Consider the following 17359-nt stretch of genomic DNA (forward strand, 5'->3'; position numbering starts at 1 on the left):
CTATCCCGGTTCTGGTTCTGCGGCTCCCCACTGAAGCTCAGTCCTGGCTCACCATCAGCATGGCTGCTCTCCGCTGCTCAGCTCCCTGGCTCTGGACTGCTGCTCTGGCTTCTCTGCCTCTGGGCTGCTGCACTCTCCCTGGCTCAGCTCAGGGGTCCCAGGATCCTGACTCCTCTTAAATGCTTCCTCTTTCTCCTGGAATTGGGAGAGGGCCAACCAAAAAAACCACTGTTTCAGTAAGGAGCCAAGAGCCGCCTTACATTATGAACACAATGTCCAATATATATATGTATACATATCTCCTTACATATTATTCACACATACATTTTGCAAAGATTATGATGATCAGTGTGATACAGACTTTCAGCAGAAACCTTACAGGACACTTTTTGTTGAGCTAGAATGTAAATACCAGATCCAGGGGATCCCTGTGACAATTATGCACTCTATGTACTCTGTCAGTTAGCATCAAGAAGTCCTCAGGTCATAATAGGGCAATACTGGAAAATACTTTTTGACCATTCAAATGGTTTAGGACGTTCTAGGTTTTCCCAATGTATATTAAGGAGCCAGAAGGTTGTTCTTTAGAACTTTTTCCTTTTGGAATAAAGGGATTAAGGTGAGAGAGAAGGCATCGGCCACTGGTAATTTTGTTTATATTCTCACATTCTGCTGTCTATGCTGTAGTTATAGATCCTGCTGTTCTGGCGCTTTAAAGGGAATAGATTTTGGGAGAGATCACATTAAGAAATAACATTAAAAGTTAAGAAAAAAAAGCTAGAATGAAGGAGGGAACTCTCTCCTTGAGCCTCAGTAGCATACATCTGTGTCAGATAAAGGTCTACTTCACTTTGATGGCAAAGCAACCACGCAAAATTAAAAAAGTCTAATTTTTAAAGATATATAGCACTACATAACATGTTACTCCCCTGATTTCCAAGACTCAATTCCTGAAGAACTTGGTTGTTACTGTCTCTATCATACAGCTTCACATTGATATAAATATATCTATAACTTCATCACTGGAAAAGCTTCAAAAATACTACATTAGTAGTACATTTTGAAACAGTAATAAAGAACAAAGGCATATTAATCACTATTGTCGTTAAGTTCAAGATTCAACAGTTGCCTAATTTAATAGTTTTGTTACAGGAAAATTACTCAGATGTAAGCAGCTTGTGAAAATTGCAATAAGCACAAAACCCAATGTATAGCTTTTTTAAATTCATTGGGGGTAGTAGTTTTTTATATTGTCAAAATCCACTACCAGGAAAGCTGCAATATGCTGCATAGCTGGTTGTCAGTGCCTGGGTTTATTTTCGTAAAGAAGTATTGATTACAGAATGAGAAACATTTAGTTTAACAGCAATCGATGAGGAACAGACAAAGGACATTCTGAAGTCTGAATCATTTTAAATTTAAACTAAAACACACAACCCAGAGTAATTATGATTAAATAATAAAATGATATATATTTTTGTAAGGTCACAATGTTTCCCCCCATTATTTATGGGACATATACACTTAACAGTGTGCCTTATACAGACACAATATATACAATTACTATTATTATTCAACCTGTGTAAATAATTGATTTTTTTTGGTTCATTAGCTGAAACTAATGAACCCAAAATAAATTTGTTGTTGTCTGGGCAAAAATACAAAACAAAAAACTTCTCCCACCCGCCCAAAAAAAAAAAAAAGTCAAACACAATATTTCATTCAACCTGAAAATAAATGTTTCATTTACTTTCCGAGCATGTTTAACTGATTTTTTTTTTTTATTACAAGCCAAGGACATTTGGAAACACCATTGCCAAACAGTGTAGTGATGGTAGCAGTGGCTGCTGCCTCCTTATACTCTATTGCTCTGTCATTGAAGCACTCAACTGGGATATGGGAAACTCCTCTTCAAATTCTCACTCTGCCTGATTTGGGTCTATCACATTGTGGCTGATTGCCATAGCCACTATTCTAGGGTAAATCTCTCAATCTCTCCTGTGGAAGCTGTTCCACTTTGTGTAAAATACTTTAATAGTCATTGGAGCAGGGACTGGAACCAGTGAGGGGCAGGGCTCTCCTTCCAAGTGAATCCCATAACCATTATGCTCTATAGAATGTGTAGGACAGGTGTAGGTAAAGATCTCCTGTTCAATCATTCCTGGCTGCCTTCATAACTAATATCTAATCTAATTTTTAATGTAGCTCTTGCATTTTCTCCAGTATAAACAAACCTCCTTGCAACCCCCTTCCCATACATTCTGTGGTCTAAATGGTCTAAACAAAATCAACATTTGTACATACACAAATTTATTTGCAAATTCCTTGCTATGTATTTGTGTAACTCTACCACTTTTGCATATAAATCATTGAATTTACACAGGCAAACATTCTCCATGCAAATCTAGCACAATTGACTGCAAGCTGTTTTTGTGCATGTGCATTTTATCATTTGGGTGCACAAGTGATATTGCACAAAGAAGTATGTCCAGTGATTTGAATGTGCATTCTTGTGTGTACACAAATGGCAATCTGGTTGAGGTCCATTTGAAAATTTGACCCAAGACATTCGAAAGTGCTAGACTTTACTAAAAGCAAGAATCTAATATCCACTCTGCAGTGTGAATCTTCTAGTTGGTAGTTTATTATGCTCCTAACCACTACATCAGGCAATATTTTTATTATGCCATGGTTATTATGGAGAATTGTTAAAGAACTTCTGAAGTTATGCATTTAACATATGTACACACTGCATATACACTACTATAAACGATTTAATTTAGAATAGCAATGACTTAAAAAACCTTTTTTATATATAGACGAATAGTTTTGAGAGAGAATTATCTTCTTCTCTTGGTTTAAAACCTCTAGAAAAGCATTTGCTAGCAATCAGTATTAATTGCAAAGAAATTGTGTCCTTGTTTTCAAAATGCTTAAAAATATGTCAACAATTAATATGAATTTCTTAGGGTTACTAGCCTTATCAAACAACCTTAACTTGTGTTTTAATACTTTGCAGGCTATTGCTGACATAATTATTCTTGTATTTTAGGAGAATTAATAGTTACCATAGAAAATCCACTGTCTAATTTCTCCTTTGGGTTACACGTATTCAGAAAAGAAATAAACACAGGAACACAAAGAACTGAATTCTCATATATATTGAGGCCCTCTTTCCCTACTCTAGGAGTGTAAATTACATTTATGCCCACTTTAAAGCCCTTTTATATTTAAATAGAGATGTCCAACAGAGCCTTAGTGTACATGGGCCAAAAGATTAAGATAATAGATTTAGACGAGGTGTGGTAGTGGTAGAAGCTATGTGACAGGTAAGGAAACCATAGAGAACAATTTATTGTTTTAACTCCCATTGAGCTCAGTGGGATTTGAGAAGTTGAGCATTTTTGGGGGGAGACACCATCACCTCACTGGATTGGGTCTTTTGGTCATTAATAAATCTGAGAACACAATAATGAGCCAATAATTTACAGAACAAATTTAACCTGTCTTTCTCTTTGTGGGATATCAAAGAGGAGGTCAGAATTTCTGTAAATGTATTCACCATTTGAATGTAGTCAATAAACATTTTTCTCAAATTTTGTGTTGATCATGAATATTCCAGATTGGAATTGTTGCTTAGATGTGATTGGTCACGTGGGATTGTTTCTATTTCTGAACTGGAAGAGAACAGAAGCACTTCTGGCAAGAATGTTTACACATGCAAATTTAAAATAGGATTTTTTGCAAATATTCATGCATGTAACTCTTCAGTTTTGTTCACAACATCTAGCCTGTAAAACTAGATCACTCAAACATTCACAGAGAGTGAATACAAACAGTGCCGAGATCATGTGCAAAATAAATTCACTTTAAAATTCTGACTCATAGTTGTTGGGAAATAGTTGTGGTATTTGATCAACCAATCTCTAAACACATGAAGAGAAGATTCTTTTTGGGTAAAAAACCAGACTGAAAACCATGGTGGAGATTTTGCAAGAAGTGATCAAAGATGAGTCAGAATACTTTCTTCAGAAGCTTGCTGATGACAGGTTTCAGAGGGTTAGCCGTGTTAGTCTGTATCAGCAAAAACAACGAGGGGTCCTTGCGGCATTTAGTAAATTTGTTAGTCTCTAAGGTGTCACAAGGACTCCTTGTAGTTTTTGCTGATGACAGGGAAGCTGGAGATGGAGTAGCCATTAGCAAGCAAGTAGGTGAAGTGAGAATTATTTTTAAAAGGGGGCGTGATAGCTGTGTTCCTGAGTGCAGGGAAGAGGAACCCCAGATGATGTGGAAAATAGTAAGAAGAGAATGAAGGAAAATTGTGGCAAGAGTTTGTGCAGATAACTTCATTGACAAGATAACCATGGTTTCCTAGTGTTTTAAAAAAAATGAGTTTTGTTTCTATTTTCATTTTTCTTAACTTCCCATCAAACCTGTTGCACTCATGTATCCCCCTTCTTTATGTTTATACTCACTATGGAACCTTAAACATGGAGCTGGCTAATGCTTTTCTGTTCACACTCAATCAATCACTTTACTCAGTAGTAAATTTTAACAGGAGAGCTACAAACACACACAATTTTGTAGGTGATTCAGGAATGCTGCATCTATTTCCATCACAAACAAACCTCTTTATCTTGTCTAGCCTTTCTGTGGGCTAGGTTTACTTCTTCTGTCTCACCATTTTGTTGTCTTTTTCGTTAGAATGAAAATATTGTCCTTATTTTTGTAGGTGAGATTAGTATTGCTGAGGGACACTTTCAGTGTATACTGCACATAAGTGACTTGAATCCTGAATTCTGCAGACTCCGTAGCTGTGGGAGTTTCATATTCATACTCTTATTTTTCATCTTGAGTCCTTTGCGTCTTTAATTTTGGATAAACTAGACACACACACACACACACGCATGCAAAACACCAATAAAATAACACTAAGATTGCAAAGTCAAGCATTCATAATTTAGGAAATGTCGGAATTAAGGTTCTTTTAATGTAATTTTTAAGGTACTTTTATAGTGGTGTTTTTTGTTTGTTTGTTTTTTTAAAGCAAGCTGACAAAACAGAAATGCTATCATGTCGAGCCATACTGATCCTCCCGTATTAGTCATCAGCAGGATATGAACCTTGAGTTCCATAATACATACTTCTATTACATGAGTTAAAGGAGTAACCAGTAGGCTGTTATCCTGTATGAGTCCCAGGCATTTGTGACATACATGTTGCCAGTGGCTTACAGAGTTCTTCGTTGGACAGTAGAGGAATACTTGCAATCAGGAATCTTGGGCACTATTCTTTGCTGTGGAAGGGGGTGTGTGATTTGGTGATTACTGGAAGCATGGCCACATATATGGATCTGACACAATCATTCTGTAAGGCAGTGTGGCTGAGTAGCCAAAATCTGGGTTTTATTCTTTGCATTGCCTGAAGTGACCTTGTAGGACCTATCAATTATCTGTAAATCAGATCTGTAAAATGGAGGGAATTATACTTACTCATCTACTACCTAAGTAAGGGGTATGAGGCTTTGCTGAATAATAAGAGCTTTAAAGTACACAGAATTATTGATATCAGTCAGGAGGGAGGGGATCAGACCACTAGGAAAACTGGATTTCCAGACAGAAAACCTTGCACAAACATGGAAGCCAGAATTGAGTCTATATACAGAGCTTAATATGAGGAATAAAGATGAGAAGATGAAGGTAAAGCTTTTTTACTGTCTCATTGGGGAGGGGGGAGTTGGGAAAAGGATGAGACGTAGCCAACAAAACACTGGAACAGCTGTTGAGTGTTTTGATGAGTACTGTGACCCCAGATGGAATGAGACAGTAGAGAGATACTGGATTTTTTTTAACCCACTGCCAAGAAGTAGAAGTAGGAATATACTAACCATACAGGGAATTCTGCCATCCACATGCAACTTTGGAGACATTAAAGATTCCTTAATTAAAGACAGGAGCCTTTGTGGGAAATGTGATTCCAGCTTACAAGAGAGATTGTTGAGAGTAACAGATCTGACTGCAGAGAAAGGACTCCAAATAGCAAGGGCAGCTAAACCATCCAAAGGATCAAAACAATAACAGCCACTGGTTGAGAACAAGTTTAGAGGCTCAAGCTAAAGGAACCCAGGAATCAGGAGAGAGACAAACTGATCATGAATGCAGATGACATGATTCAGTGTGTATACTGTGGAAAGCAACACTGATGCAAAGCCAGCAGCCCATACATGTGCTCAGATAGAAAAGGAGCTGCTGGCTGTTGTCTTTGGAATGGAACAATTCTAACGGTTCACCCTTAGGCACAAGATAGATGTGCAGGCAGACCACAAACTGGTAGAAAGCAGCATGAACCACTCCTGAGTGACAGGTTTAAAACAAATAAAAGGAAGTTCTTCTTCATGCAGTGCACAGTCAACTTGTGGAGCTCGTTGCCTGAGGAGGTTGTGAAGGCTAGGACTATAACAGCGTTTAAAAGAGAACTGGATAAATTCATGGTGGTTAAGTCCATAAATGGCTATTAGCCAGGATGGGTAAGGAATGGTGTCCCTAGCCTCTGTTTGTCAGAGGATGGAGAGAGATCACTTGATCATTGCCTGTTAGGTTCACTCCCTCTGGGGCACCTGGCATTGGCCACTGTTGGTAGACAGATACTGGGCTAGATGGACCTTTGGTCTGACCCGGTACGGCCATTCTTATGTTCTTATGTTCAATGCATATTACTGGATCAGTGCTATGAGGTGAGGATAAGGTACTGCCCAGGAAAGTCATGACTCGTGGCAGACCAGGGCATACCTTCCAAAGTACAACAGAGATGGATCTGTGGAGCAGGAGATATTGTAGCATGTTCATAGACTACTGTCATATCTTTGAGGGGAGGCTCCAGGCAATCCAGAAACAGCACCAACCAGGCTGGGATGCTACAGGCAGCAAAACTTTAATACTTAAAAGCTGGGCAGATCTCAAGGAGAAAGTCCCACAGGAGGTTGCCCTATGCTACCAGATCAGAGATGAGCTGTGTGCACAAGATGGGGATTTTGTTTAAAAGGAACTGAGCAGTTTTAAGAATTGACATCATTAGATGGTTACACACCTCACACCTAGGGATAGAGGTATGCATGATATGAACCAGGGAGTGTACCTGTATGTAGCCCCCATTTCCTCCCTGGGTTACTCAGGAGCAGGCAACACTCATCTGTGTGCTTGGGCGCCTGATGTTGTTCAGAGGCCGCTCTAGTAAAGGGTGCCTACATGTAGGACAGGCATAAATGCCTAGTTGAGAGCAACATGGAACAGTGCAAGGAGAGAAAAGAGTATAGGGATCAGCCACAGGAAATCTGAATCTTACCCTGTGAAAAGGCTGGATTACAGACGTATTCACTCTTAGTAGCAGAAGTACATGGTTACAGTAAGTTACTACTCCATTTTCTGGGAGAAGGACTGTATGGAGGACATTCGGGCAAGACCTGTGATCTGGAAACTGATGGTGCATTTTGTAAGGTACAACATACCCAACATGCTATACTCAAACAATGGGCCACAGTACTCTGCATCTGAATTTGAACGATTCAGCATCAAATTGGAATTTTAACACGCGATATCTTCTCCTGGGTAACCAAAAAGCAATGGGAAGGCAGAGCCAGGAGTAAAGTTGGCCAAGAGACTCAACAGACTGACTTAACAGACAGAAAGGGATCCATTGCTGACAATGTTGGACCATCGCGATACACCCTTCTGTGGACTAGGTATTAGCCTAGCACAGGGACTGATGGGTATGGGGCCAGAGAACCAAGACTCTGCTTCCCATGAGGGGTAGTCTGTTGCAGCAGACAGTGGAGACATACAAAGGAATAATGAACAAGACACAGAAGCAGTTAAGAAAATGCCAAGCTAAGCTTATAACTTTCTCCTACAGTGGAGCCAAGGCCTGAGTTCACAGTACAGAGGTGATCAGGTCTGGCTCCAACCTTCAAATAGCCACACAAAGCAATTGCAAAAGCAGCAGTGCAAATTGCAGTGGGTTACAGGTCACATGATGTGGTTATGTACTCAGGACAGCAGTGGAGACAAGACTGAAGACCACTGCAGAGTAGCAGCAGACGGCTGGTACACCCAGACAAACAGGGGAAGGTCAAGACCAGGAAGACTCAGAAAGAGCCTCAGCTGTCCTGATGTAGAAGTGAGAAGAAACAAGATATATGAACAACACAGATGGACAACAGGATGCTACCCACCAGAATGAAGACAGCAACAGATGGAAGCAAGTCCCACATGAACAGTGATAACACAAACAAGAAGTGGGACACTTGTTAGAGGAATAGCACTCCAGGACTGTGGGTGGTGGCAAAGGCCACGTCTCTGGTGAGCTATGTACTATTCACCTCTGGCCCCACCAAGTCAGCAAATGCTTGCACATGGTGCACAATAAAATTGTTAAAAGGAAAGATGCAGCATGCTGCATGGAACTTGGAGGGAGGAGCACAGATTTCAGGAGGGTATAGTTTGGAGGAGGGACCAAATAGTCAGGAGGTGTGCACGTGGCTAGAATTCTAGCTGCAGCATTTCTGTAAATAGTTTTCCTAATAAAGAACCAGTTTAATTTTAGAAACATGGAATCCTTTTATGTTACAGTATTACCCAGCATGCAATACATGAAATGCACACCAACCTGCTGGAGTCAACTCCCTTAACTTTGCCTGAACCATCTGCTTGCTGGGATTGAATGTGCTTGTGGGAAGTCCCTGGCTTATTGCAGGCAATTCTTGCTTGGTACAGGCATGACAGTTCAGCTCTTCACCCAGTAATTTCTCCTTTTCTCTGGATCAGCCCCCACTGGGTTTTAAGCATACAGATTAAGCAGCCAGACATTTCTCTTTCATTTTATTTTCATTTTCACAGCTGCCTTCTGGCTCCAGGAGTTCCTTTCTTAAGCCCCCCATATGGCAAGGGAGATACATCTATAATTCAGGCTATCATCAAAAGCATTCAGCATTGTCCAAGCTCTGCTCCTATTGGAATCATTGAGCATTTCCCCATTGACTTCAACAAGAATAGTTAGGCAAATACTGAGCACTTTTGAAAATCCCACTCACTATTTTTAAGCATGAATTACTCCTCCATGCTCTCATATATTCAGGATTCTTGTAGTGTGAGGTGCTGAGTACCTTCTGCCTGATGTTGAGCACTCTCAACTCCCAATGAAGTCAGATGAGAGTCTGGTACTATTGCACATTTTGGAGAATCAGGGTCTGTGGCAGAACATTAATTGGATAATTTAATTAGAACAATAATTTATTTTCCAATAATTTATTTCCTATTTTGAAAATTTCCATCTTTGAGATACTAGGTATGGCTAGCTAGACAGAAGCTCTGTATTCTCTGCACAGTTCCTCATGTTTTTCCACAAGTATATAGATATTTCATTTAATTCCTTGCCAGCCTTCCTTTGTGGCATCTGCTTATTTATCACTGTCTTTAAGATCCCTTATCCACTTGGTAATGCTCATATTTTTGGTCCCTTGGTTACTGCTATTATAAATTATTATCCAGCAAGATTTATAGCTGTGAGACTTGTATAAATAATCTCCTCTGTTTAATGGCTTAACAGTAAGAAACCTTTGTTATTTTGTAATGAAACCATATGTATAATTTCTTGATACATTTTTTGTGGGTATGTCATAAAAATTTAGGTCAGTAACAGACTTACATCAAAATCTTTGACAGGCCACAAATTGCACCACATCATGTTTACAGTGATTTTCAAAGTATATAAATGGTGTACGTAATGTAATTTTATGATGCTTTAGCCTTTTCATAGTCAGCTGATGCCTGAGCTCTTTCTCTACTAGAACATTGATCAATTGATCAGTTTCTTATTGATCTATTTGATGCTGTTCATTTAGATGCTTGTGGAATAATCAAATACAATCAGAATGTAATTTCTGTGTCGTAGGATCTCATGGATAGTGCGTGTATTTTTTTTTTATGGTTCCAACAGTGGGTTTTGAAGCTGCTGCTTTTGGGGGGGGGGCAGGGGGAGGGGGCAAGTCATATGAAACCTTTTGTTTGAAATAGGCTTTTGAATTCACTAGTTTTTAGAGCTGAGGTTAAGAAGCTAATAAGAATTAGCATGTCATAAATGACATGTACAGTAGGTACAGTATGCTGGAGGTGCTCCATTTTTAGTCTATGTTTCCAAAACTCTTTACCTAAATATGTCTTTATACTGGAGGGTGTTCTTATTACATTTCTGAAACCTCTCTTTCTTTTTGGCTAGGTACCTAGATTTTTAAAGCTAGATTTTTACCATTGTATTTTATTTTATTTTTATAAAGTCTGCTCCATTGATGGAGGATGGGGAGAGAGACTTGTAATTTTAAACGCCTGTTTTGTTGATTTCAATAAGTCTGGGAGCCAAAGTAGAGCAGCTCAGATAGGGATATTTTACGGCAGTCTTGTAGATTTGTGACCCTACCAAATCCTAAAATCTTCTGTCTCCATAGTAATTTGCATTAACAAACTGAACACTGAACACAAAGAACAAGTGGAAAAAATAGATATTTTTTTTCTTTTATCCTTTTTTGTGTGTATGTGCATTCAGTGTAGGATATTGGATGTGGAACAGTGGAAAAGTAAAAGTCCTTATTGTTTGAGAAGTTTAACACATAAGTAGAAACTAAGAAATCATATTGTAGGGAATATCCCTTTACTAGAAGGGAAATGGACTAGATAGCTTACTGTGTTAGGTCTTTTTTCCATCTCTAATTTATATTATTCTAATTGTAGCATTGATGTGATTAAATATCAGAATCAAACACATTTGACCTTTTTCTTATGATATTTCTTATGTTTTACTATCTTTATCTTCAAAAGGAAACACCTTTATTTTTTAAACGTGGACACATACAACTAATATATAACCTCTGGTGATATATTTTTCAGCGCGAGAAGCTGATACATGAGTTGGAGGAAGAAAGACATTTGAGACTTGAGAGTGAAAAAAGATTACGGGAGGTGACATTGGAGTCAGAGCGTAATAGAGCTCAAATGCGTGGATTGCAGGAGCAGTTTTCGAGGTACGTTGTGATGGTAAACTTTATTCACAATATAGAAAGAAAGTTTTGATACAAAAGTGCCTGAAACCCTCTGACAGTGTGCTCAGCATGAAAGGAGGCAAAACCTCTCATATAATTATTTGGGAAAATCCATTATGCTTCTGGGTAAATTATTTATATGGCCTATAGAATTTAAGAGGATTATACCTTGTTGTAGAATTCCATAGGATGGTGTAAACAAAATCTGTGGAAATGCAATTACTATCTATTATATTTCCCTAGTATTTTTCTGGAAGATCACAGGGCTTCACATTTCTCAAGAAATGCATGCCATGGCCAAATCAAAGTTACATTTTCTTTATTATTCGATATGATGAAAAAACACTGTGCCTTCATCACCAATTCAAAATAATACTTTTTAAAATAATTTAATAAAATGTGATAATTTCTTATGATCCATTGGCAAATATATAATATCCTAAAGGGTACAGGCTATTTCCCTGTTTCAGCATACTTTAGGCCTGTTTCTGCATTGACTTTAATGGAATACTGTGCTTGGGTAGGAGTTCACCCATATGGATGTCATTACAGGATTGGGTCCTGAACTTATTTCCATAGTCAAACACTTAATTGAAATGGATGAGTCATGGAATAGAGTGCTGTATGGTTTTTATAATGCACAATCAGTCTTTTACTGCAATTCTGAGTGGCTTCTATTCACATGGAGAAGAGCAAGCAGAATCCGAACTGAAAGCGGAGTTTCACTTTGTATGGTGTCCAATGAGACAGTGTTTGAGTATCAACTGTTTCTCTCACAAAGTTCCATTTAGTTCATACAATGAAAGTGAGCTGTCTTTTTGTACAACACCTAGCAGAATGGAGTCTTGGTCCAAGACTGGGGCAATACAAATAAATAATACAATTATAGATGGCCAATATTTTGGAAATGTTAGGAAAATATATTTCTGTTTTTGTGAAAAGTTGATGAGAACTTTTCATGAAAAATATTGAAAACACATCACACCTTTTTTGAGGTTCCAGCATGGTGGTCTCTTTAGATGAGTCCCCTGGAATAATTCACAATAATTTAAATCCATCCACTGAATGTAGTTGGTTGGGATTATTTTTTTTCCTGTTTCATTTGAATCTTAGTTTCTGGAAAAAGTGCTTAAGCTCCTGATTATAAAACAATAGTTTTGTTGAATTTAAAACTTCCTGAATTATTTAAGCTTATGTAGTACTGCTAGCATGTGTTTGTCTTTTTGCCATAAATTTGTAACTGGATGTTGTGACTGAAATTTTCTAGTGTTTCGTGCACAGATCTCTTTACCACTCCTGTAAAAACGTTTGACTAAATCTCCAGTTGCTCAACAAAATGACTATCTTTGCTGTTAATGAAAATCCCTGTTTGTATGGCAAATTAATCCATTTCTTTTCTTCCCATTTCTTTTCACAATGTCCTCTTCATCACAGTGTAGCTGTTTTAAAACAGATTTAGTTAAACTGGTGCAAACCTTTGTGTGGACACTTTTATATTTGTTTAAAAGTGGTTAAATTTGCTTTGCACCTATACATTTTCCAGTGCAAGCTAAACCAATATAAGCCTGTATTAAACTGTTTTAAGAGCATCCACAGTTTAACAAAACACACCTATTGTTAACAGCAAAACTCCCACTGATTTCAGTGGGACAGGATTTTATCACTTGTATGTAGACCAGGTCTTTGGAAGACAGCACTACATTGTTTTAAACTCCATTTCCATTTGGAGTGTCACTTTTGTAACCATGAATGCTAAAAACTTCCCACTTTTTAGTGAAAGTTTTCATGCTGCAGAAGATTATGGCGCACACATCATATAGATTTATCTCTGGACAAGTGATTTTTTCTAGCCCCTGTCATAAATAAACAGATAGTTAAAGGTTAAGGTCTCTTTTACCTGTAAAGGGTTAACATGCAGTACCTGATGACCACCTGACCAGAGAACCAATCAGAAACAACATAATTTCAAATCTCTGTGGAGGGAAGCCTTTGTCTGTGTTCTTTGCTCAGAGCTCTCTTTGGATCTAAGAGAGGTCAGTCATGTCTCCAAGTTCTCCTGGAGTAGTTTCTACTATTTAATAGTGAGTATTAATTAGAAAGGCGGATTAGTTTTTTGCGTTGCTTTCTATATTTGCAATTGTGTGTTTGCTAAAGGAAATTCTTTATTCCTGTTTACTGATATTGCTTTTACTAAGAAAGGGGGAGGGGGAATTCTCTCCAAAGATTAATAAGTTTAGACCTGTGTATTGTTCCAGCTTGGTTACAGAGACAGTGACTTTTCTTTTTATTCTTTAATAAATTCTTTTCTATCAAGGACTTGGTTGATCTTTCTTTGGGTGGATTCTCAGGGAAAGAGGAGGGGGAGGTATCCCTCTGTAGTTAAATCCCAGTGTCTCTCCTAGGAAAAGGGAGGGGGAGGAAGCAGGGGGAATGGTTTATTTCTCCTGGGTGTAAGAACTCCATGGATTTGGGGCTCTTGGAATCCCCTAGGATTTTGGGGAAGGACTGTGTCTCAATCCACGTACCTGATTGAGTGGTGGCAGCTTTTACTAGATCTAAATTAGGATTTTAGTTTAGAGGGAAACCAGTGCAGGTCCCCACATTGGAACCCAACAGCTCTAAGTGGGGGTGAGACCTATGACAGCCCCATGTTAGTAGAGGGCTGATGCTGGTGAAGTCCTGTGCCCCATGGCAGCAGTGTAGTTGAGGGGAAACTCAGGTAAATGGAGATTATCTACTTCTCATTTGGAGAATATGCAGTTTAGGTTAGGTTAGTTTACCCATTTCTTTTTTTCCTAACTACACCACTGTTCCACAGTGATATCACGTCAGTTGAGGAATTGAAGTTAAGGAAAAAAATTACACTGGACCAAAAAAAAGTGTGTGGTGAGGGGGCAGAAAGTTAAGTGGAAAATGAAAGCACTTTTAACAGTAAATACATGCAATCTGGGAAAGGATTTTGTGCACCCAAATCTTCTGTCTTTCAAAAGAGAACAGAAAATCTGAGAGAAAAGCAGGTAGCACATCATAGCTTTGCAAATCTGCATATCTCTGTTACTGAGTAAGTGCATATATTCATGCCTATGCACTCCATGCAATACAGTAATTTTAAACAGAGATTTGGAGCAGGTGCTCAATCTGTCTTTCTCCCTCTCATAAAAATATTTTCTCTACATCTTTAGAAGAATGAAACATGACACTGTAAACTGACCTTTTTGTAATCAGCGTCAGAAAGCTCTGTTCATATCTTAAATTATGTGAAAACTTTAACCTACCTTATAAGAATTCAACTTTGAGTGCACAGTCCTCTGTGCGAGACTCCAGAAGCAGGCTTTCTTTTGTATTAATTAAGTCTCAACATCTACTCAGTCAGCAATATTTCTGGCTGAGATTACCCCCAAAATCAAAGTCCTTCCTTTTACCATCTGTAAAAATCTAGACCGGGGTAGGCAACCTATGGCACGCGTGCCGAAGGCGGCACGCGAGATGATTTTCAGTGGCACCGGTCCGGGGGGCTCTGCATTTTAATTTAATTTTAAATGAAGCTTCTTAAACATTTTAAAAACCTTATTTACTTTACATACAACAGTAGTTTAGTTATATAATATAGACTTATATAGAGAGACCTTCTAAAAAGGTTAAAATGTATTACTGGTACACGAAACCTTAAATTAGTGAATAAATGAAGACTTGGCACAGCACTTCTGAAAGGTTGCCAACCCCTGATCTAGACCCTTAAAATGACACTGGGGCTACAGTTTTAATGTAAATGTTTGACAGTTACTATGGAAGAAAGAAAATATTTTTAACAAAACAAACATTCTGTACCTGGATTATATAGTGTACTGTGCAGATAGGAGCAATTTTACTATTAGATGTAGTATGTGTTTAAAATATTCAGAATGCCACAGAAAAACACTTTAACCTTAAATCCAAAATCTTTACATTGGAGCTGTGTACAATGATTCTTGTGTTGTCTGCTGTACTCTCACCTGTTGAAGTCTGTTGCTTGTTCGTAACAATTAAATTCCATGAGACTCTATTGGCATGAATAACCATAAAAGTGTTACTAGAGTGCATAGAAGAAACCAAGCCTTCAGGTATCTATCAGAGTTGGTATCTATCAGAGATCCATCCAGGATAGGGGTAAACATTGTGTTTAGGATTTGATTTCCTGTTTCCATTTTTCAGCAATGGCCATTCCTGATCCACTGGCACAGGGGTGGCCAACCTGTGGCTCCGGAGCCACATGCGGCTCTTCAGAGTTAATATGCAGCTCCTTGTGGCACTGACTCCAGGGTTGGAGCTACAGAAGCCAACTTTCCAATGTGCCAGGGGGTGCTCACTGCTCAGTACTGGCTCTGCCAGAGGCCTCGCCCCCACTCCACCCTTTTCTGTCCTCTCCCCTGAGCCTGCCTTGCCCTCGCTCCTCCCCCTCCCATGCAGAGCCTCCTGCATGCCACGAAACTGCTGATCGGCAGGACTGCTGGTGGGCGAGAGGCGCTGGGAGTGGGTGGGGAGCTGATGGGGGGCTGCTGACATATTACTGTGGCTCTTTGGCAATGCACATTGGTAAATTCTGGCTTCTTCTCAGGCTCAGGTTGGCCACCCCTGCACTGTCAGATTGCTACATAGTGTGATCCCATCTCTGCTGTCTTTCCTTTCTTCCAGGGTTAGATACAGTTTTTCGTTACTTCTTTTTGCTTAAATGACTTTTCTGATTGCTTACAATTTGAGGAGATTTCTTTCATGTATTTCCTGGTATTTTGGACATTGGAGTAGAAAGTGCCTCTCAGTCTCTTCTTGGATGCTCTGGGCTTGGATTGTGCTTTATGTCTGATAGTTTCATCAGCTTCTTGTAGCAATATGTGCAGTGACTCCCAAGGAGAACCAAAACGGTAAGTGTGATTTATAGTATCATTCCAGAAGGTACATTAAGTAGTATACAGAATATAAATTGATCACATTGTCTTCTATACATCATCATATTGTACCAAATGTTGCTTGAGTGCATGCAGTACATAGGAATCCATGCTGGGATTAAATGTTGAAGCAGTAACAGAAGTAGATCTGTCCTAAATTATTTTGATTACTATTTAAGTCTACAGAAAGCAAGTTTTAATATAATGTATAATTGTATAGTGAATCTGTTAAGAGTAATTGAAGCTGCAAGGGTCAGTTATTTAAAATTACTTTGTTTACATTGCACAAAATATTTCACCTTAAGATGGCCTTGGTTATAGATGTCTACATCTGTTGCAGAAAAACTGCAGCTGACTTTTAAGAACACATGCTGCTGGAAAAGTAGGAAATGTATCCAGGTTTTGGCTGTAGGAATCTGACAAATTAGATGTCGTAGTATTCTCGTTGCATTGTTTCAGTATTCCCCTCACACTAATATTGACCATAGGGTTATATCTGTCACTTCCAACAGGTGGAACCTGGCCATTACAAATCCAATAACACTTTGCATAAGATGACAGTATGTCTCTCTACTGGGTGCAAACATGTATTCTTTAGCTTGCTCCTGGTGTTTTTGATTCCTCCTGCTGTATTCTGTTTGGTGATGGTGATGTCTTGTCAGAAGATCAGACCAGAATTGATAACTAATTCCCTACCACTGGGGATGAAGGGATATTTTGCACTTCTGTCAGAATTTAATCACATCAAACTGACCTAGAGATTGGAACCTGCTTATTCCCCAGGGAAGCTTTATTGCAGTGCACAACAATCCATCTATGCCACAGAATGAATCTTGGGTAAAATGGCTTGGAGATTTATAAGCCTTGGGACACCTGTATAGCCTAAAGTGGTGGGGTCATTTTGTCTAATGTCCATTTAACACCAGTCAGACTATTAATCTTATTTCAAAATCATCTTTGGATGTTAAAATGTAGATACATTCTCCTGCTCATGGAGAAGAGGTTGTAAATTTGCTTCCCCTTCTCCATTTATCATTAATCTGAGGTTAGAATCTCTTGATCAACAGATTACCAAATAGCTGCAAGTGTTTTAAATATACATCTCTGATGGAGTCATATGAACATAATAACAATAAGGGGAAGGACTTTTCCTCTGAGTTTAAGCCATCAGATTTATGAGTTAGTGCAATCTCCTCTCCTTCATGTTTGAACGGAACCTCCATGGCTTCCTTACATCTTTAGGAAGGAGCAGTACTGACGGAAATGAGTACTTGTAAAGGTCTTACCTTTTTCAAAACTAACAAGATTAATCTGATCAACTCAGTCAGTCTTTGAACCTTTTCTAGGATTG

At 38.7% G+C, this 17359-nt stretch overlaps 1 protein-coding gene across 12 annotated transcripts in view; it reads left to right on the plus strand.

Annotated features, from left to right (window-relative positions):
• NCKAP5 (NCK associated protein 5) overlaps window positions 1-17359 on the plus strand; it is a 580968-nt gene that overhangs the window by 311677 nt on the left and 251932 nt on the right. For all 12 annotated transcript variants that reach the window (XM_039495322.1, XM_039495320.1, XM_039495324.1 and 9 more), the window contains one exon: window positions 10935-11068. In XM_039495322.1, the coding sequence (XP_039351256.1) occupies window positions 10935-11068 (134 nt within the window). The remainder of the gene's footprint in view (window positions 1-10934; window positions 11069-17359) is intronic.

This window comes from Mauremys reevesii, linkage group 11 (assembly GCF_016161935.1).
Source record: "Mauremys reevesii isolate NIE-2019 linkage group 11, ASM1616193v1, whole genome shotgun sequence".
NCBI lineage: Eukaryota > Metazoa > Chordata > Testudines > Geoemydidae > Mauremys > Mauremys reevesii.